Below are 22993 nucleotides of genomic sequence, written 5' to 3'. Positions count from 1 at the left end.
CTGGAAAATGATAGGCCTATTTTATCATGGCAGCAGGCCAGCTTTTTTTTTTTTTCTGGTGTGCTACTGAAATCAGAGGATAAAACTGGAGGATCACATCTTAGCTGAACTAATAACCAATTTCATTCATTTTTAATAAATCTTTTTTTTTTTTGTAACTGTACTTTTTCAGATAGATTTCTCATGTATCAATCTCTCACAATGTCTAATGTCCATCCGTGCTAAGATCTCCTGTCATCTTCCCATTATACATCAGAAAAGACTGCAAAACTGATCCACAGAAAAGAAAAGAGAGAAAAATGGTGAAAGGCATTGCAGGAAGGTCTGGCTTGATTAAGTGGAAAATTTTAGATGGCACACATTCCAGATAGGTATCCAAGTCACATTGATTTCAATGAGAGCAAGATAGCTTACAGTCCCTCATCTCTCTGAAATGTTCCCTTGCACCCTAAGGCAATTTAATTTGGAAAGAATTGTTGGAAGAAATATGATAGGTGTATAAAACGAGCAGTATAAAAAGCATGCTGCCACAGCAAGGGCAGTGCCCTGAGACTCGGAACCTGCTCAGAAGTTAATTGAAATCAATTGGAAAGACTTCTGTTGACTTAAATAAGCTCTGGATCAGCCCTTGTTAGAGCTACTTTCAACACCCAGGTCAATCACAAAGTTTTTGAATGGCTCAAAGCAAGTCATTGAGAGCCATATCCAGAAAGGGGACCAGATATTGTAATGGGATTGCTCCAAATGAAGAGAGTGTGAAAGGTTCTCTGTGCAGCCTCACACTCTAGCTCTTTTCAGAAGTGTGTTATAAGCTGCTAATGTAAAACAAATAATGATTTGTATTTAATCTGTGCTTACAGTTGTAGCACGCTTTGTAGAACGCTGTCAAGACAATTTAAAAACATTTTAGAAGATTAGGGTTAAGCATTTAGGATTTAAAAACCAGCATTGGTAGTCAGATTAGTTTTGATAAAACGTCACAGGCCACCAAACCTCAGGTTTCCCAGCATAAACTCACCATCAGCTGGAATAACGAAGCAGGTACCTCAAAGGAAGAATATGTTACTGTTAAACAATTTATTGTATCATTTACATATTTTGTTATCCAGACTTTATGTGGATGGAAAAGGAGATGGCTGGGGAATGGCAGAGCTCTCTAAGTTGTGTAACTGGGGCCATTTCCTTGAGGTGATGGAGGTTCCTGGTGAGTGCTGGACCCTTCAGACCCAATGGGCTGGGTCTTTGTGGCTGCTTTAACCCCTCACAAGCTCTAGCAGTGTTTTTGGGGCAGTCAAGGGAGCTCTGCAAGCACAGGAGCTGGGCAGTACTCTGTGGGATGGAGCCTCAGCCATCTGAAATGAGATCAGCTCAGATGGTCAGAGCATGGTGTTAATAACACCAAGGTTGTGGATTCAATCCCTCTATGGGCCATTCACTTAAGAGTTGGACTTTTAATACTTTGCCCTCTAATCATGTCCTAGGAAAGGACAGACAGATGAGCTGGTCATATTATAAAAGCTCATCTGGAAGAAAACATTTCAGTCAAATAACAGCTTCTGATCATTGCTCAAATTCCATTTTGTTTAAGCTCAACCCAAACCAACTTTTATGTGAATATTTTGAGAATTGAAGAAATTTGTTTTATGTTTACATGTTCACTCCAAAAAAAGAAAAAGAAAAATAATCACTGATCTTGTGAAAGCTTCATTAGGGTCAGACTTAGGGAGAGGTAACTTGCATTTGAACTGAATTCCTGCTGCTTTGCCTTTTAAAGATTTATTTTAGCTGAAGTAGCTTCAATACAAAAGGAAGAGACCAGTCCCAGAAACTCAGAGGACCGGAAATTAAGGTACGTTTGGAGAGATGGGAACATGCAGTTCAACCTCATCCTCTGACAAAGCAGAGGAATTTGAACTTTCCTGACATTCTTCTTTACTAAGAACTTATTTTCAATTACTTAGAATTTTATTGAACTGGAACTGTTCAGGTTTGATTTTCCCTTTTGATTCTGTCTTACCTTCCCCTGGCCTGTCCTTATCAATTTTTTATCTTATCTTGTCCTTATCTTTTTTTCTTTTTTTTTAATCACAGGGGTTCTGAGAAGTTTTCTTGCTATTTCCAAGCATGTGACCTCACTTGTAGTGTCTGTGACCCTGCTTACAGTTTTAGTATCTCTTGGAACTGAGAAGGAAAGGACACAACTGTGCTTGTGAGAAAAATCAAGACAAATGATATAATTCTTTCAGGAATATTACCTTTCTCCTGGGCTGAGTTTGGCATGAGATAATTGATAAAGTTGCCTGAGGCTACGTATTTTTTGGCAATTGATCTGCTTATTGGAAAAAGCTATGTTACATGTCAAGTTCTTTATAAAAAACAAGTGGAAAGGGGAAAAAAGGAAAGGTATGATTTTAAAGCTTCTTTTTCTTTTTTGTAGCTTTTTTGTCCTGAAAGTGCCCTATGAAAGAAAAATTAGTTGAATATTCTACATATTGTAGAGTTGAATAGTCTACATATTGTAACTACAACCTAAGTGATTTCTCTGTGAACCATGAAAGGGAGTTTTCAGTGCCTAAGATGTGTTCTTTGCTTCAAGTGAGGTTTCCAGAAATGAACATTACCAAAAATCAGAATTAATTGTACATGTGATTTTAGGCTTTAGCCTTTTCCTGGCTGAAGGCTGTTTTTGTTTTTCCTTGTACCCCGAGCATGAAGTAATCAAATGGCTTTGCTTTGGTCTGTTTGCAGACTGCATGGTAGTTCTTGCCTTCCAGATTGTACGTGTGTAATGTTTGGAAGATTAGCAATGATGTGCTACCACAGCCAAGGGTAGTCCAAGTAAAAGCTTTGTGGACTGTGACTGATGGGTGGGGTTTATGCCACTTTTTCACCCTGGGATTGCTAGCCACAGTCTCATCACACATCTTTTTTTAACAGTGAAGGGAAAAGGGGCTGCATTTATGAGTGGATTAAAGTATCTGACTTTTCAGACAGAATTCTTTAAGTGCAAAGTATCCTGATATGATAATATTTATTTTATATTTTTTGTGTAGAGACATGTTTTCTTTAAGAGTCTTACGTTAACTGCCTATTAGCCAGCCAAAATATTTAATAACTTAGATTTAAACAAGCATCAGTTAAAATAAGGTTTCCTTAGGCTCCAGTTCAGGGTTTCCTGGATGGGGCTGAATTCAAGGCACACTCCATGTGTGAAACCTTATTTTCTGTCCAGGGCCTGTGTTTGCAATGGCTTCTGTGTCTGGGACAGTGATGCATTCCTTAGAGACACTGACCCCCTTTCTCACTAGGTACAAATAGAAACATTCAAAATGTTTGTGTGATCTCTGCTTCTGTCTCTCTTCCCTAAGAAAACAGCCTTTTCTTCTTCCCTACTTTGACTGTATCACTTTCAAGACCCTCTTTAGATGCATGATCATGCCTTTTATTAATATAAATTGTTGACCATCTTCAAGCCACCTGACCCATGGACCTGTAAGGACTGTGAAGAATTGCTGGACATGCAAACTCCATAAGTTATATCAACTTTTGTACTTCTTGCTTTCCAATGGATTTTTCATTTTTCATTTGCATTCCAGAGTTTGCTTGCTCCAATAATCGTGGATAATGGGACACCTAGGAGTATCTAATCCTTCCTCTTGCCCCAAAGTTGGATCATGTTTAACTCATTCCTGACAGATGTTTTGTGCAACCTATTTTTAAAACTGCTACATCAGGTGTTACAAAATTTGACATATTCTCTCATTTGTGATTAGCAGGTTTAATCTGAACTTCTCTTGCTGTGGTTCAAGTCCACTTTCCTCTATCTTCTTCACCCCGGGGATCAAAACCAATTTATTCCATTCTCTTGAAAGGTTATTTTCTGCTTTCAGTCTTTTCATTTCTAGACTGAATGATGCCCTTTCCATCATCCTTTTTTTTGTGTCTCTTCTTTTGTAGGCTTTTTGTTAGTCCTATCCTTTCTTCTGAATTTTTCAATCCACTTCCTACTGAAAGTACCATGGCCAGAGTGAAGTGTTCTCACTGAGGCCTTATCACCTCTGAGAAAAATACGGGAATTACGTCAGACAAACCTCCTATTTATATAGCTTAGGTTGATAGATGCCTTCCTTGCAGGATATTGTTGACTCATGTTCAGCTGTGATCCTCTGTAATACTCCCCAAGTCTTGTTCAGAACAACTGTTTTCTGTCTAGTCATTCCCTGTCCTGTACTTTTCCAGACAATATTTTCCCTTCCTAAGTACAGGACTTAACACCTGTCCTTCCTCAGCTGAATCCTGTGTTTTTCAGAGTTTCTCTGATCTCTCCAAATCGTTCTGAAAACTCTTTCTCTGCTCCAATTTGCCTATAGCACTTTACCCCACATGCACATTTCAGATGTGTGATCTGTTCCGTTACTCAGACCGTTGAATAACAATACAGGAAAAGGAATTAACCCTTCCAGATTTCCAAATTATACGCCTTTTTAGTTTGACAGCAGACTACTCACACCAGCTGTGAGTGAAGGTTTCCAAGAAGCTGTGCATTCATCTTCTTGTAGCCTCATCTACTGTATGCTACTAACTCTCTTTTAAGATTATTTTCTGTGGTGGTAGAGCTTTTGCTGTGTTACTTGTGATGATGAGTTATTGCTCTTTAATTCATGTTTCTTTTTACCCCACAATTTATCTTTGCTGTTTGTTTTCTATGCCCTTCCTCACAGGATGCTGAAAAAGAAAGAGGTGTAAAATCAGTACTGAAGTGGGAAGTAGTAAAGGAGAAGCCTTCCAGAGCTCAAGTTAAAACATTTTTATTCTTATTATTTCCCTATCCTAGATGACACATTTCAATAAACTAATTTGACATCAGAGTAAAAACACTTATGTTTTTTTCCTCCATGGTTACAATAAATTTGTGGGTGTTCTTTCCCTCCATAATTGTCTTTCAAAACTGCTGTTTAATTTTTCAGTACCTATGATAATTATTTACAAATTTTATTTTACAATCCTATATCTTGTATATTCTTCAGCTTCCCAATAGGAAAATGACTTTAAAAGTCCTTCTAGATTTTCTAAGGGGAAGGAGCAGGTGAAAGGTTAGCAGAGTGGTGGTTCAGTGAAACAAGCAAGAACTGTAAGTTCTAAACTTGAAAGGCTAATTTTAGAAGATTATCTCAACAGGTGAACAGGTAATTTCAGGTAACTTCAGAGTCCTTTGCTTCTCTGCATTAAATGTCAATGTGCATTTCTCTGTTGACTGTTACCCCGAATATATAGATTGCAGGAGCTGAGTTAGATTCCAGATCAGCAAGATCATGTTTTCCACTGGAAGTGTTCCAGATGATGATAAACATCATCAAACAACTTCAGGCTCACCATGAATGTTGATGAAAGCATAACTCAGACTTCAGGGACACATAGTCTCACCTACCTTATCCAAATGCCATGAGAGTTGTTTGAAATCATTGTAGTATCTACACAGCAAATGCTACATGGATTTGGCACATTTTTGCAAGACTTCATTTCTTTTAACTGTAGAACTGACCTCACTGCACTAGGCTGCCACATGGTTTCATGGCTGCAGGTCACAATGTCAGTGGATTCCCCACTCTTGTTCGCTCAGGGCCCACGGTTCCCTCAAGAAGGTTGTCTCAGTATAATGGCTCAGCGCCACTGTCTGGCATGCAGAACATTCCTGGTTTGTCTCCGGAGATCCGCACTGCAAGTGCTGACATGTAACACCACAGCTGTGCAATTTGTCAGCGGACAAGGGGGAAGGAGCCCTGCCTCGCTCCGTCAGGAGGCACTGCAGCTCTGGCCTTGGCTCTGCGTGAGTCAGGGCACCTCGGCAGCTCATGCCAGCCCCAGATGGGGCTCCACAAGTGGCCTGTCAAGAACTCAGTCCTGCAGAACATCTTTCACAAGTGGGAGGTCCCAGGAATGGATCTGTTTGCCACAGACCGGATCACCATATCCTCACTATAACCAAACATAATTTTTAGGGGTGTAAATTGTGCAGTCTTTGATGCTGTTCTACTTAGGCCGACTTCCAGAAATCACTTGTCTTCTTATAAAATATTAGAAGACCCTACTTTGTTATCTAATTTATGCCCAGTTTGTCCTTGTGTGTCAGTAGTATTTATCACTATCAAATGGTACTCAGCAGTTATGCAAAAATTAGTGTTTTACCATGGATAAAGAAACCATTAAGTTTAGATTTTGCCTCCAGCTATGCATATAGCCTTAGAACTTGCATGCACATAAAGAAGAATTAGTATTTAAAGGCTTGACAAATTAAGCTTTTTAAGGGCTGGATGTTGCTTCTAATATGGTATCTTTAACACTAAAAATCACTGAAGTAAAATCTGTACTAAATATATTAATTATGGGTATTTTTATTAATAGTGAAGATGTAGTAGTTATTACCTACCACTTTGGCAATGAGAGGAAAAACTCCCCACGCATACATTAGACAGGAGTGGGGTAAAAAAAGAAATAAACAATTATTGTTAATTCTCTTGTGCTTATGGGGTCATGAAGGATGAGAAACAGAAGTGAGGATGACTGGAAGCAGACTGGTTACGCCATGATATGAATGGATGTAATAGGAAAGGCATGGAAAGATAAGTCAGGTTATTAGCATGCATATTTCAGTTATCTGAAGAGCTGAGAGTAACATGAAGGATTTTTTTTTAAAGCCTGTTTTTTCCTCAGAGTAGTTTAACATTCATTTTTTACTGTTGCCATTATATTTTCTTTAATTACATTGTGCTGTTCTTTAAGAAGTTGGCTAATATAGTTAAAATGGTAAACATTTGCCATTTCTGCAGCTAGAAAAAAGCATTATACAAGCCATTAATGACATAAGCCAGTATTCTGGGATCAAAGAGTGTGCATACCTCCTAGGTATGATCAGTTCCACATTCCAATATTTTCTAAATTTATAGTATGTGAATTGAGGATTATATTGTCACTGGCTCAAGGTGCTGAGGGAATACACAGCTTCTCACAGTACCTGCAAAAAGACATCATTGGTTTATTCCACATTGTTCTCCACCAGGCTTAAAATTCTGCAGTGTTTGCCTTTCATTAGCTGGCTGTCCCAGCATATTTGAGTCTCAGCTATCTATGAGTGTCTGGTAGCTTATCTCCAAAGGTTATCCTTTTGCATCTTGATCTGCTTGACTCTTGAAAGCACATGATCTGCACACTGCAGCAGTCAGTCCAGCTCCTGAGTTTTGTTTTTCACCTTCAGAGGTCTGGAACCAGGCTGTATCTCTTGGTGAATCATTCCTAAGCTTCATTTTCTGGTTATTCATGGAGTGATTATTTTGCTCCTAATCTCACGTCTTAGTCAAATTCTTTGGGTGATTCTGTTCTCTTATAAAAACACCTGCTCTATAACCAACTAATTCTAAAGGACTAGATCTCCCCTGTATTTTTCTTTCAAACTATTAGGAAACTTCCTGCTTTCAAATGTCAGAAAATTTTGTTTGTTTGTTTATAAAGCAACTTGCAGGCTTGAGCAAAAATTTACCTGGTCCTTTATAAATGTACCCTGAGTATTTCTGAACATCACCATTTCAATCACATGCAGTCATGAGCAGTAGAGCCCACACAGGTGCAGGAAAATGCAAAGCCAGAGTAACTGCTAAAGAACCTACCAGTTGTGGCCACCTGTTGCCATTCACATCCAGTGAAAAGAAAATCACTGAAAAGAAAAAAGTCAGAAGTGGTGCTGACTGAAATGTTTTTCAGGAGAAGCTGATAGAAGTAAATAGAGACTTACCCAGAAGGAGGATTTCACATACCCAGGCACTGGAAATTTCTGCTTCAGTCTTCAGCTTCTCTATCCAAACAATCATCAGAGAGAACAGGAAAACATTTACAGCAAGCTCCAGAAACAGCATTCAGTGTGACCTGGGAAAACCTAATAAATACATTGATAACCATAAACTGACTGGACTGAAGTGTTTTTCATTTTTTTTCCGTGAATTTTCCTTCCTTAGTTTTGGAAGTCAAGTAAGAGAGAGCTTTCCTGCCTCTCTCCACAGTCTGTTAAGGAGTACGATGTTGCCATTCTTCCTAGATGAAGTCTTTTATTCCTGCAACTGGATACTTATGTTACTTCAGTCCTATTTCAGAGACGACATCTCATTCTATATGAAATCATGTTTGTATTTTAATGACTATTGCTGCTGCAGAACCATCACAACACTATCTAGATCACACTTTATAAATATGAATTAAGACCCTGTGCACAGTAGTAACAGTAAAAACCAGAGTTTATTCTCCATTGTGTCTGGGTGCCTTACCCACTTTGGGAATAAACCATGCTAGCTGTGCAGTGGTACCTAAACTGGTGCTGCTCATTGCAGCTTAAGTGAGCAGGACATTTACACCAGGGTACAGCACGTGCAGCTGGGCCAGCCCTGGCCCTGAGGTACTCGAGTTATCTAGGTTTTCCATCTTTCATTTTTTTCCAACTGCTTCTTTTCCCTGATAATGAAGAGTTGATTATATATTAAATTTCAAAAGATTACAATTAAGGCAACTAATTCACAAAGGATTCAATTTCAGGTCACAGAATAACAGATTCAGGCATGAACCAATGAAAGGCCTTAGTCAGACTAATAAGTAGATTGACATCTTTTATTCTTAGATGTGTTTCCTTGCTACTGTGTAACTCTGGTTAAATAAGCTCTTAAAGCAATTAAATCATTGCTGTTTTTATTATTTGATGCTGAACTATTTGGGGACCCAGTATCCTGTGTGTGCCTGGCTCCATCACTTTTCTGCTTCATGATCCCTTTCCTTTTTTCCAGGTTCTGCCTGTGCCTTTCTTGATCTGCTCCTAAAAATGGAATATTCTGGGTGTGAGTTCATTTACACCAGAGAGCTGCTTCTGATTTATCCTCATGCAAGTTAGAACAGCAGTTAGATCAGGACTTCAGTTTTAGCATGCAGACTGCTTCAATTGGAAACGCCAAAAAGGCCTTGTAAGAGGTGGGGATTGTTTAATTGTATTTGCGAGATGCAATAAGCATATTAATCTCAGCTGAAATTATTAGCCAGGAGTGATTTTTGCATGAGCTCTCATTAATACCCATGGCATAGATACTTCAAAAAAATCAACAATTTTAATCTAAAATCATAGATATTTAATACATATGAAGTCAGCAAAAGGAAAGTCAGTGTTTAGCCAATATTTTTAACAAAATCTCTGTTAGCTGACACAAACACAGAATATGTCTCTAGCCAAGGGGAAAAAACCTACAGCTCTGATTTCTCAATGTGCATAACTGTGTTCCATATTAGGAGAATAGGAACTTGTATATCTGTTAGCAGTTGTTCAGTTCTACTGCCAAACCCAGGCCCTAAAACTGTGTTTTTTGGACCAGCCACTGTTGTTTCTCTCTTATGGCAGTGCTCCAGAAATACTGTAAGGGTTGGCCAGAAAACTGTTTATATTGATTTCTTGAATAACAGAGTCCATGAACATCAGTCAGTCTGTGCTTGCTCACACCCACCCACTTATTTCCCTGTAGGACAAACCTCTGAGTGAGCCTTTGCTAGTGCCTTGTGGTAAGGCAGGGACCAGCTGGTGGTGAGGGGTCAGTGCTTTTGCCACACCAGATCATGCCAAGCCAAACACTGGGATATCACAGAAAAAGAGAAAAAACAATCTTGACGAGAGGCAGACATAGGGATGAGAACTGTTAAAATGAATGGAGAAAATCTTTGCAGAGTTTTAGGACCCCATGCTGAGACTGTACAGTGGGTGTATTAAGTGCAGAAATAGTAGTGCCTAGTAAAACACACTTGATCCATTATTACAAGTGATGTAATATGTCTGTGCGAAGTAACACGTTCTTGTGACTATCCACCTCCTAATCCAGGGCCCTGCATTAGTGTCATTGCTGTGCTCCTGCTGCCCTCTGAGCCATGAGTCACCATCTTTCACTTCCTCAAATAATTACAGGCAGCAGTGGCTGTTGCTTGGTCTCAAAGGCTTTCACTGCTACTCAGGACATTCACATAAAGCCACTTTTCTGTGGATGATCAGTGGACACCTATGATTTACTTTAAACCTTGGGCAGAGATGGTCCCACATGTTAAACTTTTTTTCCCCATGAGTTGCCTCACCTGTCTGCCAGATCTTACCTTTCCTTTGCTGGAAGGTCAGGCATCTTGTAGCTACACAGTGCTGACCACCCTCTGGCCCTCACTGAAACAGAAAACACATAATTTACAAATTTTTTTCCTTGTGGGAAAGGATGTGAAGCTCCATATTTTGTATTTCTCAGAATACAGTCTAAGTCAATGTGTCTAAACAAGTACTGATGACTATTCATTTTTAGAAGGTGCATTTGGTGTTACATTACCATTAAGTAACTGTGCAACTGAAATCCGGCCCAATTCTCCACTGCCCTGCACCTGGTTGGTGCTCTCCATCTGCAACGTGTAAAGTACGTGATTAATGCAACTAACTTAAAATTTTCCAGTCATCGGAGGTGGCATTTTGTTCCCATTGAGAAGGCTACATACTTGTAAATGACTGTGCCAGGTGCAGGGGAGGAGAACCTGACCCCTTCAAAATTCATCTTTCCCCTGAATTAGGATTAATTTTTCAAAGGAGCCAGGATGTTTCTGCTTTCCTCGGTGTGTGTGTGTGTGTGTGTGTGTATGCTGGGGGAGGGTGTGTGGCAAACAGAGGTAGTGCAGGAGCAAGTATTGAAATGGTCTTTGACTTGTCCCGCTCTAATAAACAGCACGTTACAAAAGGAGCAAGAGCTGGAGAAAAAAAAAAAAAAAGAAAAAGAAAGAGCATTTTCAGTGTTACTTGTTTAATGCAAGATTGCAACTTCTGCTCCATCAGTCATCTGAAATTTCCTCCCAAAACGTGTGCAGGTAAAACTTTTTTTGTGACGTACAATCAGGCATCAATTCTACTCCTTAGTCCTGTTATTACAACAGCAGGTAAAGCCTTCCTGAGTAGGTCTTGATCGCGCTAAGGTATGTGTTTGGGAGCGAGGAGCCCAGGATCGACACCCTTTATTAAAAACCCATCGTTGTTGGGCCCAGATGAGGGGGGTTGCTATAGAGATGACTTGTTACTCGAGAAGGTTTATTAATTGGCTGGGGTACACTCTCCCGTTTTATATCAGCCGACAGAGCCAATGTCTGATAAATGACTGATAACTTTTCTTCAGAGGTGCTACACCAGCGAGGGATTAGAACGGTACACATGCTTTTCCCCTTGCCCTTGGCGTCTGATAGTAAACTACTGCCGGAGTGTGAAGGGGCCGGTGCTGCTCACTCGTTGCTGTACAGCTCGTCCTTTGCCAAGCGCGGCCCCCGGGACCATCCCGGGCAGGGCCAGGTACTCCCCAGCTTCCCTGTCCCGAACAGGTGCGCGGGAGCCACCCTGCCCCGGCCAGGACACAGGGCAAGAGCTGCCGGGCTGCCGCGGGGCGTGGGTCCCTCCCATCGGGCAGGTGCGGGCGGAGGAGGGAGGGAGCGGGCCCGGCGCCCAGGTGGGGCCGGGCCGGGGGCTCCGCCCGCCCCTCCCTCCGGCCCTGCCGGCGCCTTTGGGGCTCCGCGCAGCGCCGGCCGCCCCCGCCGGTGGCCGCAGCCCTCCGGCAGGGCGGGCTCAGTCGCAGGGGGTTGCCTGTCCCGCCGTCGCCAGCCCGGCGGGGGGGCGGCGGGGGGAACGCGGTTGTCTCCAGGGCCGGTCCTCTGCCCCCTCCCTCCCTTCTCTCTGCTACCCTCCCTCCCGCCGCCGCGGCCGAGGGCTGCGCGGCCACCCGCGCCTCCCGCCGCAGGGGCCGCCCCGTATGGTCCCTGCCGCTGCCATGAGCCAGGCCCCGGCTCCCCGCGGCGCTGACCCGCCGGAGAGCGATGCCCGCAGCGGGGCCCCCAGCCGAGGGATGCCGCCACCGCCGCCCAGCCTGCCCCAGCTCCTCCACAAGTAAGAGCCGCCCCGCGTTCCGCCGCGCCGGGAGGGCGGGCGGGCAGGCGCGGGTCGTTCTTCCTCCCCGGTGGCGGTGCCCCCCTTCCCTTCCCTCCCCCCGCGCCCAGACTGACAGCCGGGCGGGCAGAGGGTCGGCCCGGCACCGGCCCTGGCCGAGCCGTGCCCCGCGGGGCTGAGCCTCGCTTCGTCGTGCGGGTGGCGGCGGGCCCCGTCCCCGCTGTTAGGGGCACGGACTCCCCTAAATTCCGGCAGTGGCCTCGCTGCCCTCAGAAGTTTTCTGCCCCAAAAGCCGCTCGTGTCGGTTTCCCGAGGGCTCGCCCCGGCACCGCGTCTTCCGCGCCCGGGAGCTGGGCCGGGGAAGTTTCCGTCGCTTGCCCCGCGGCGGTGTGTGCCGCCTGCCCGGCCGCCCTTCCGCTGCTGCGGTCCCCCCAGCAGGCCTGGAGCGAGCGGCTCGTGGGGAGCCAGAAGCCATCGCATCTCTGCAAATCTGTCACGGGAAAAGTAACCTGTGCGGGCATGGAAGTCTTATTAATGAGTGCAGTGATGCAAATGGCATTTTGCTGTTTCGTTTTCCACCCAGAAAGAGGGGAAAAGGCACTTCTGCTACACGGATGCAGTGGTGCCAGTGGTACTTATCTAGCTAAATGAGAAGCTTGAAGACAAACCGAATGCTCTGTAGTTAATAGGTGAAGCATGAGTAAGGCCTAAGTGGATGATCTGTGCTGATTCAAGGTGGTTGTGTGCACTGTATCTGATTTTTCCCCAAGTCATAACATATTAGAAGAGGTAAGGGCTTTTAATCTGCTAACAAATACCTGGCTATGGAGCTATTAGAATTGCCTTCTATAACTTTAAGATTTGCTGCTTGAGTTGACGAGCAAGACACTGGGTGCTGCGCAGTGGTGAAGGTTGAGAACCACTTTCGATATCATGTCCCAGCCCGCCAAGTGGACTGAGCCCGTGTGCGGCCCTCAAGCAAAGCGCGAGTATGACAAAGCACTGAGGAGCTGCCACGGCCTTGCCGCTGGGCTTGAGCTGCTTTCCTGCAACAACCGCTTCAGCAAAGGCGCTGGCTTAGGCATCTCCATTATCACTTTCTTAACAAAACCCAACAATGGAACTAACTGAGGAAATGCTTTCAATTCTCTTCCTTTTGCAAAGTACACACATGTATAGAAATACTTATGTGCAATGTTCGCTTTGATGTTACTGCAAATTTAAAGTATGAACGGTATTTTAAGTTGGGAATCACATCAGCTTTTATAAATACGTAAATAACTGGACTGTCAAGCTTTCTGCAGAATATGGTCCGTAAATTTGATCCTTGATTTTCTTTTAGTCTGTTTGCTTTTAATCATGGTTTGTAACTTAATCGTCAAAACATTCAGGGTTCTTGTTACCTAAATTTTTATTTCTGTTTGGAAATGCAGACTTGGAGATTTGCACCGCGACTGAAACACTAATGATCTCTTCCTAAGTCCACTGGGCTGTTGCTGTGCTACACATGAAATATTGTGCAACCACAGAGTAATTTACACTTACTCAAAATCAGTCTTAAACTTTAAACTACAGTCTCTAAAGATGACTCTTATTTTCTCACAATCACCAAGACTTGATGTGGCTGCGTATTGCAAGTCAGATAGGTAGATCTGTTGAGAATACTTCGTGATCGTATTTCTGATGTGGTGTGTGTTATGTATGAGGGCATCACATCCTTGCTAGTCATACTTCCTAGCAACTTATAGGTAGGAAAACTTCAAGTCGTTTCCTTTTGACCCTACCTTTAATGGAAAGATTTGAGAGAGGTGCTGTGTTTTGAGGGTTCTTTGTCATGTTAATGCGACGCAGGGTGGCAAACATCGAACATCTCCATCTAAGGTCTTGCAACTTGATCACGCAGTTCTGTAACCGTGTGGCGTAATTTGGTGTGCGCCTGTTTACCTGACAATTAATAAATGCACTGATTTGGAAATGCAGGCAAATTGTACTTTGTTTTGCTGAAAATAACTGGTATTTTATAATCTAAACTGAATATTCAGTGAATGATTGGAAGGGAGATGTTAGGAAATATCCAAAATTGCTCTTCCAAATTTATTTCTAACGCACTGGAACAGGTATTATGACTGATAAAATACAATGGAAAGGAAAGCAGTGATTCTTCTACAAAATTGAGTCATGGGCTCATTATAGGAAAGCAAACACTGACCTTGTTTTCTGAGCATTTTGGGTTTTTTGACTTTTTTTAGCAATTGCCAGCTTTTTGTAAACAAATGGGCAGTTGCAGAATGTTAATTCAGATTCAAGTAGATCTGAATATTTTGTGGTGTTTAACAAAACATCTCCCTGTTTGAAGTCTTTCACTAGAAGATGCATTTTTCGTTATACCATTTAAACTTTGAAAGCTCTCTGGATTCCTTCTTTCTTCCCCCTCAGTAGTTTTGTTAGGAAGGTTTACAGATGTTAGGTGGAGAGCAACGTAATTTTAAAAAATGGCTTCCTACATGGGCAGCTGACAAAACTTCACTATGAGTGCCGAGCTTTGAACAAGGATTAAAATTTAGTGAAACTGGAGATCTGAAATGTCTTAGCAGCTACATTGGCTGAACTCATGCAACACAGGTAGCATGTACTATATTCTTTAAATGCCCTCTACTTTTACATTTATAATGTAATTCTATTATAAAAGTATTACTAAACTTCTAGTTTGAAATTCCCTGCTGATAGTATCCAACTACGATAAGATATAAATTGAAATATGCTCTCTACATGTTGTACTTTTTCCCCATGAGTGACAACGTCAATTGAGTTGATAGTAAAGGTACAATGATAAGATTTACAGAGTTAAAGCATTCTATCTATGCAGTTTGTTGTGATGTTTGACGGGAAAATACTTTGTATTTTCCAAAACTAAAAGCCTTATTGCAGTCAAAGCCCTCAAGCTATAGAGCTGAGAGTGAGAAATTGCTGGAAAAGGGTAACCTGAGTTTACATGCTTCAGAGGATGACTTACAAAAACATACCCTTCTGTATAAAATAAAGCAGAAGACTGAGAAGAACAGTCATAATGGTGTTGGCCAGTGTTCATAACAGGTTTCTGCTGCAGTTGTGAGGAAGGATTGGAAATGCAGGGTAGGGTCTGTACTGTCAGCAAGTGAAAACACGTATTGGATATCTCTGAAAAGACCAATGTGTGTTTGGAACTGTTGGCTTGGGGTTTTTTTCCCCTCTTTTGGTAAGTCTGCTCTTATGAGAAAATTTTTGCGGTTTGATAGTTTTGTTTTTAATTTGTAGTTGCATTGTGAAATGTAATTTTTAGATGACGGGTCAGTGTGTGACAAATTTTAGTACCTGTTGTTAGATTGTCTGGAGTGACTAAGCAGCATGAGAGAGTGGAGACTCCTATTAATAATTCCAGGTGTGTGATTCATTGCAATCTGACAGAGCAACTAGCTGGAAATAGCTTAGAGGAAGGACTGCGTGGCTGTGGGTTAACTGTAGAGATGTTGCATGAAGAGTGCTTTCTGTGAGAGTTCTTGCGGAAACATTTGCCATAAGTAAACTCTGTGATTACAGGAGACCTCGTTGTATTGAAATCCAACTGTTTGTATCCTTCTGGTTCTAATGATTTGTCATGGGTCATGTGTGTCCAGTGGAAATGGAGCAGCTTTTAACTCCCTGTGTTGGTATTGGAATATATGTTTGATTTACAAATTGATTAAAAGGCACCTTAAAACAATGGGGGGAAAAAAACCAAAGTAATTTTTCTTTTTCCTAAGGGGTTGTGCCCTGGAGATTTTGAGCTCCTCTGGAAGGAAGATGGAATTTCCAACATCTGCGCCCAAGTTGTCATCAGTTTATGCCAGTTCTGGGGGCAGAGAGGAGGAAGCAGGCTGGTGCCGAGTGCTTTGAGTCCTTTATTTCCTATAGCAGCAAGGAGAAAACTTGTTGGAAAAAATTACCTCCAGTTTATCTTTTTTTTTTCTTAACTCTAGCCCATTATGTTAAACATGTGGGGGTTTTATTTGCTTCATTGTCTGTTTGTTTTGTGTAGTGTGGGATTTTTTTTTTTTCCTTTTCCTTTTTTTTTTTTCCCTTCCCAAGTCAAAGTCTCTCAGGAGAGATAAAATATGAAATGTACTCCCATTATATAGATTAGTCATGGCAAATAGTTTGGCATATATGGCAAAGGCTAAGCTGATACTTAACAAGGAGAAACACTGGTTTTACTGTTTCTCTTCTTACTGTTACTGATACAGGCTTTCCATACTTGTTTGCCTTTTAAAGTACATCTCGAAAATCTTAGTTTCTTCTCTACCTGATAGGGCTCTGAAAACTCACGGAATTTGTGTTGAAACAAATCTAACAGCCCTGACTGGAGATGAAAACAAAACAGAGGGGGCTGTGGTTGTCTTAGCTGAGCAGCTTTACCAAAACAAGGGACAGGAGCTGCGAAAACAGCATGGTGTGGGACTCGCCAGGGAATGTGTAAACCCACATTGTTAATCTCCTCCTTGTGTTTCCCGTTTATTGTCTCTGTATATTATGAAACACGCAGTGGGGGAAAATGCAGTTTTTCTGGATTTGTCTGGCTTATTGTTGTGTAATTATTGACACTCTTCTCACACCTCACCTGAGATTAGAATCAGGACTTAAAATGCCAAATGTGTGTACCAAGTATGTGTGTGCATGGAGGGGATAGGGACAAACAGAGGGTGCTTCACTTTAATGTTTAGTTCTTTTCCAAAAGTAGCATCAGTGATTTTAATAATCTTCAAATTGCGTAATTAAAATACCTTTTTTTTTTTTTTACTTTCTTTTTTTGATGGAAAACAGTGACCCCTCCTTTGTGTCAGCTGTGACCCAAAGGTTGAAGATGACCTAATCATATGGATGTTCTCTGTTTTAAACAAAAATGACTGAAAGTGTGGAGTTTGGGACTTGATTTTGTTCGGTTTGGTTGATTTTTATTCTTTAACCTGTTTGGTTGATTTTAATTCTTTAATCTCTCTAAGCTTACTGGCAGAAAGGCAAAATAAAAAGATTGAAGAGAGAGCACAGAGGTACAAAAGCAGAACAAAAGAATTTAGAAAGAATGTGTTGCATGCAAACATTTCCAAGTAATATGACTTTTATTATCATTTATCAATCAATTCTTAGTTGCCCAGAAATTTTAGTGGAGAGAGACGTAACAGCAGTGATGCCAACTTTAGAGAAAACTTAAATAATGTGTAATTTGTAAGAAGCGATAGAGTAAGTGATTGCTGGAGTACAACACATGGCAGTGGAGTCCTCTTGGGTAAAACTCAGTTGCCTGAATGTTGCTTTTTATTGGAAATTTAATATACTGTTCCCATCAATGGGAAGACTGGAAAATATGTTCCTTTAGTTTTCCTCTTAATTCACCACTTGTCCTTTCAGAGCTGTGTGCACCTGACAGTAAGAGATGTGTGTGACCTGCTGAGCTACTGCTATGCTGTGGTGGTAAAACCTTCCTGATCTCAGTTGGAGGAAAGGAAAATAAAGATGGGAAAAATGTCAGTAACCAGTTCTGATCCTTTCTGGCGGCTGTCAAAATGGGGGGAACTAGATCTTCAAAGATATGTTTTTACTTCATAGAGACTATAGAAATTTGTTTAGGAGGGAAAAATGGGTTATTTGCATGAAATAATGGTTTCAGTCACTTTAAAATATTCCTTCAAATAGATTCCACTTTCTCAGAAGACTAAGTTGTCTTGATTTTTTGTGTATTTAAATAAATTAATTTCATATGATGCACAGCTAGGCACTTTATTAAACTGACTTTATTCCCCTGAATATACTCCTCCTTTTTTTCCTCTTCATCCTTTGTAACATTTTATAGTTGATTTAAGGATGTAATCTCTCTGTTAGCCTCTGCCCCTCTCTGTGTCCAGCTGCTTTCCCTTTGTCACGCTAATGACCCGTCACAGTGGAGCTGTCACTTGACACAGAGGGGGAAACCAGAAAACGTCTCCCTTTGGGCTTTAGAAACGTTTAATATCTGTCCTGTTCTGACAGCTCAAGCCTAGCCCGTTTTACAAATGCCTCTTGCCTATTTAGAAGAAATGCCGTATAAAAGCATTGGGTATTCTGTTGCAGGAAGGGAGCAAATGCTTGTTTTCTTAAAGGATCAGTAGGTCTGAGTGCACAAGCAGTTACTTTATATCAGGCTAACTGCATTTCTGGGTGTGCGTATGCAAACTTGTGAAATGAGAATTTAACTGATATTGAATATGCAGCTTGTGGTACAATTGTCTTGTGCATCTAAGAAACTACAAGGAGGATGCATTTGTTGTTAGTTTTCTCCATGTCTGCGTTGGGAGATGAGCTGACCAGGCAATGAGCAGGAGCAGGGTGGAGTTGTTCTTTGTGGTGTTGCTTGAATGATGCAGTTCAGATTCGTTGTTTGTCATCTCTGTCGTCTAAAGATGTGCAGCTGTCTCACCAGCCTTTGCAGAGCGCTCCAAAGATGCCACCAGCACTGCCTGGCTCTGGAGGTGACAGGAATCTGTAGCTATGCTGGTTGTGAGGAGTAGTGCATGATTTTAACTCTAAAGCCTGTGTTTTGTAAAATCTTAATGACTCCTTGGAGAGAGATTCTACTTCTGGATGACTTCTTCTGAAGAGAAGACAGGAGCAGGATAAGGAAATCTTTAACTGATGTTTCTTTGAGTAATGTTTTCTGCTGGCCAGGATGACCGAAGAAAATGGCATTTTGGGCAGGTTATGAGCGAGGTCCCTGACAGCTTTCTGATCACCTGGTCCCTTCTCTGACTTACCAGCTTTTGAGATATCAAAAGCATCTGGTGTTATCTAGTGTTAACTTTCCTCAACTTGCCATAAAACTTGTGATTTTCTCTAGATTAGGATGCAGAGTTTTAGAATTAAAGCAGTGTGAAATGTCTTGAATTTCTTAGTGTCAAAAGCTACAGTTTTATGCGTCATGGCTTTGCTTATTTCCAGGATGCACAGGGATGTGTGAGTTGATGGTGTCTGTGAATTAGGGCCACTTCTTTGGAAATGTGGAGGAGTTGCAGCTCATTTTTACTTATATTTTAATATTTGTCCTAGGAAACAGGCTTTCAGTATCTCTTCAACAAGTGGCTTGATGGCTTGATTGCCTTTACTGAGATAACAAACACAGTCTGTTTCTGCAGGAACAAATCTTATTTATGTCTCTGCTAATTAACATGTTTTCCCCCTAAGGGAAGATGTGCTAAGTAGTTTTATTAGGTTGATGGCACAGTTCCTTACACTGACCAATTTTTACTATTCTATTTTTGGCCTCATTTTAAAAAAAATATTTTAATAATGTCTTTCTCACCCATCTTCCTGGTCTTCTTGGAAGTAGTGTGAGAGCAGATTAACTTCTGGTACAGAGAAGGTTGTCCCAGTCCCTGTGGAGCTGGGCACAGCTATGGGTATTTGTGTGGTTTGCAGTTTGGATGCTATTCCAGTGGTTGTCAGAGGTTTCCTCTGCTCCTCCACATAAAATTCTGTCAGAGATAATGCACAATTCAGACTAGGATGGCCTTTGGAGAAAAGATGACTATCGTCTCCTGAAACCACAGAGAGAAATATTAGCAAACTATGATGAGATTTTTTTTCAGCCCTAGGCTCCTCTTATCTTCCAAAGCCTTCCATTAACACATCTTAACATTCACACCTTTTCTATCCATGTACTCTGCACCATCCATTTGTGTCCCTCTCATGGCACATTCTTATAAGGTCACCTACAGTTTTCCACCATCCTGCCAGCTCACAACCAAGCATTGGCCTCTTTTCTTTATTTACTGCTTTATTCAAGGTCCCTGTTGTGTTGTGTAGCAGCACCTTCTCATGGTGCAGACAGGGCTGACCCTTTTGTTGGCTCTGAGATGAACCAAGAGGTCTGCCTCAGGTTGCTCTGCCATGCATTACACTTAGCAAAGTGTCGTTGTTGCATCTAGGGTGAACATGTTTGTAAGAACTACAGAAGAGTAGTGACTGGGATGGTGATATAGGTACCTCTGTGGGTGGCATGGGCAAACACGTTCATAGGTAAAGTGTTGTAATAAAATAATCAAAGTTCTGTGGTACTTGAATCCAAGTCAACTGATTTTCTGCACTTGAACATACTTCCTCTTTCCCAGCTTCTGGTAAATAAAAAGGTGCTAAAAAGTACTCCAAATTTGACAAGGAAATTTAAATTAATCACGTGTCATGCATCTTTGGTAGATCAGACTTCTAAAAGACATGGAATCATTACTATTCCACCTAGGTTTTATGCTTTGAAGAGTACTAGAAGATTGAATTTCCTTCCAAATAAAAAAGGGGATTAAATGGAAATTTGCAAGGGCTAGAAGTGACTTTGCCATTTTGTGTAGATGGTTAAAGTAAATCTGTGCAGAATAAAGCAATATGTCTTTATATTATAAATATAATTTATAGCTTAACATAAATAATGTTAGGTGGCCAAATTTTCTTGTCAGTGGTAAATTCAAGAGGACTGGAATTCCTCTTTGGATATAGTGTATATGCTATGATCTTGTAAAGCCTTATTCATACGTATGAGGATTATTTATGTGTATAAGGCTTTAAAGGATCAGATCCTATCATCTGAATCTGCAGGGCTTCATGACTCTTTACTCTTTGTTTCTTGGGGTAATTGCTGACAGAAGAGACCTAACGTAGTAGAATCAAAGTCAATAAAATACCTTATGTCGAAGCATTAAAACTTCCCTTTTAAAAAGAGTATGGATCTGTGCAGGGAGGAGTACAGATTGATGCTCCTTTGTGATGCTTAATAGCCTATTAGAGGTCTGACATGTTTTCAAACCAGTACTCTGGAGTGTTGAAGCCTCACCAGCTGCAGGGATTTGTAGAGTTGGAGGTGAAGAGGGGTCTACAAAGAGCCCATCAGCTCCTCTGCACAGCGCTGCTCTTACAGGGGACCATCACTGCTGTCTTCCCATTTGGGAGAAATAAGGCATGGTCTCACATTTCTCATCTAAGCTGGCTGCTTGCTTTGCTTTCTGTGTAAGTTCTCAGGATTTTTTTTTTGTTGTTGTTTTTCCTGCCCTTTTTAATGGAATAACATGAAAATAGCAGATGCAATTTCAAAGAAACTTTTATAAATTTTATAATGATCCTTTTTATCGCCAGCCATATGGCAAGAACATAAAATATCAGCAAAGAATATTATTTTCTGCATTGCTGGCAAAATTTATGGAGGGAATCTGCTCTTAAACTGCAAGACAGTTTGTAGTATTTTCTGTACAACATACTGTCTCTTACTGTGTATTTTGGCAGCACTTGTAATCTCCTGCTCTGTAAAAATACAAGACCCTTTTATACAAAGATACAAACACTCAGAAGGGAGCCTCCTCACACTTGGTCTATTTAGTATGATAGATTTTCTTCCTACCCTTCTCTGAAGCATTAAAACCTACGGTTTTGCTTTGACATTTCGGTAATCTCAAAATGTATTATGTAGAAGTTGGTAGCAGTGTTCAAAGCCAAGGACTTGATTGGCAAGTTTTAGCTGTGAGTAAATTTTCACAGCTGATCCATAAATCCCCAACAGACCATTAGGAGCTTCAGAGTGGCTCTGGCAAACTCCCCTACAATAATTGTAGTTTTAAGTTTGTTATATTTAGTTTTCTCACCTCTTAGCTGGATGCCAGGCGGACCTCACTAGAAGTAAACTAGCTCTGTAACTACTTTTTTCTCCAAGCTAGCAGTTTGCACAAATAGCACCGCGTGGGAGGAGGGCTTGCTGGTCGGCTCCTGGTGGACAAAGCAGGAGAGACTGACCAGGAGTGTGACTTGTAACAAATGGACCCCAGATCTGGGGTTAGACATTTTAGTAATTTGAGGAAACTTGCAGTACGTAATTTTTAGCCATCCAACTCCTGCCCCTGTTCTTAAGAAATAATAAAACCATCAAGGGAACAGGGGGAAAAAAATGCATCTTCAGGCTTGAACATGACAAGAGTTGTATAGAACTGTGTGAGACAGGCAGCTCTTAATTTAAATTCCCTGAGGTAATTGTGCTTTTTTATCTGTAGTGAAGCTGGCAGAGTGACCAGCTTTTAGGAGTCAGCACTGCTCCTAAGAACAGAACTGCATGGGTGGCAGCGGTGGGGGCAGCAGATGGTGGGAGCAATGCTGGATCTCCTGGAAGCCTGGCTTGGAGAACACATCCCCTCACGTGCAGGAAAGCCTGTGCTGTAGGGGCTGCATTGCATCTTCAGTAAGTCCTGGAGAGTGCTTCTTACATAGTACTGCCAGACAGCCTAATAAAGCCAGAGAGGTTCCTATCATCCCCCTGCATTTAGATCCTGCTGGGCAGGCTCTGAAGCAAACTCAGACTTGACTGTTTGTTTGAGCAAGCAATGAATGTTTTGTATGTTTCCTTCTGAAATTGGAACTGCATTGCCAAAGACTTGCTTGCCCCTTGATGGAGTCTGGCTTATCACCTTGCTGAAGGGGCAAGAGGGCTGTGTAGAAGGGTGTGTGTCTTCATGGTAAACTCTTTCAAAGGATATTTTTCCTTTTTCAGAAGAGAGAAAAATAAATTGAATGTCTTCTGCCACAGAAAACCAACCTCTCATATACCTAGAACCCCATGAACGATTTGTTTACACAGGGGGGTGAAAGAGAAGCATTATCTGAATGATTTGGGAGGGGAGATGAAGAAGAACTGGTATTTGAATTTTCAAATTTTTTTTTAATTTAGAGCAAGAAAAGCAGAAATTTCGTTTATATTAAAAGCTCTTTCAAACAAAAATGCCTTCATGTTACAATTTTAATTTAGGTGGATCAGAAGCTTTGTTGATTAGGGTCTTGTTAGGATAATGGTAGAGTAAGTAACTATAAATAGTGATGCAGCTAGTGATGATCTCTTCCTACAAACTTTGTGTTGAACTTTAGCAGGAGAAAGTAAAAATATCAGCCGATGACCTTCTTGCAGAGGAGCATCTCTAAAATAGAGGGGTCTTCAGTAAAACGAAAGGACTTAGT

At 41.4% G+C, this 22993-nt stretch overlaps 1 protein-coding gene across 2 annotated transcripts in view; it reads left to right on the top strand.

Annotated features, from left to right (window-relative positions):
* The first annotated feature begins 11648 nt into the window (after positions 1–11648).
* RBM20 (RNA binding motif protein 20) overlaps positions 11649–22993 on the top strand; it is a 98910-nt gene continuing 87565 nt past the window's right edge. Inside the window, exon 1 of one of the 2 annotated variants that reach the window (XM_066190944.1) lies at positions 11649–11968. In XM_066190944.1, coding sequence (XP_066047041.1) covers positions 11835–11968 — 134 coding nt within the window. In that variant the 5' untranslated portion in view covers positions 11649–11834. The remainder of the gene's footprint in view (positions 11969–22993) is intronic. The other variant, XM_066190942.1, reaches the window with a different exon arrangement.

Source organism: Chamaea fasciata, unplaced genomic scaffold (assembly GCF_029207755.1).
Source record: "Chamaea fasciata isolate MVZ Bird 193981 ecotype frontalis unplaced genomic scaffold, bChaFas1.0.hap1 SCAF_9, whole genome shotgun sequence".
Classification (NCBI taxonomy): Eukaryota; Metazoa; Chordata; class Aves; order Passeriformes; family Sylviidae; genus Chamaea; species Chamaea fasciata.
This window is presented reverse-complemented; position numbering and strand designations above follow the sequence as displayed.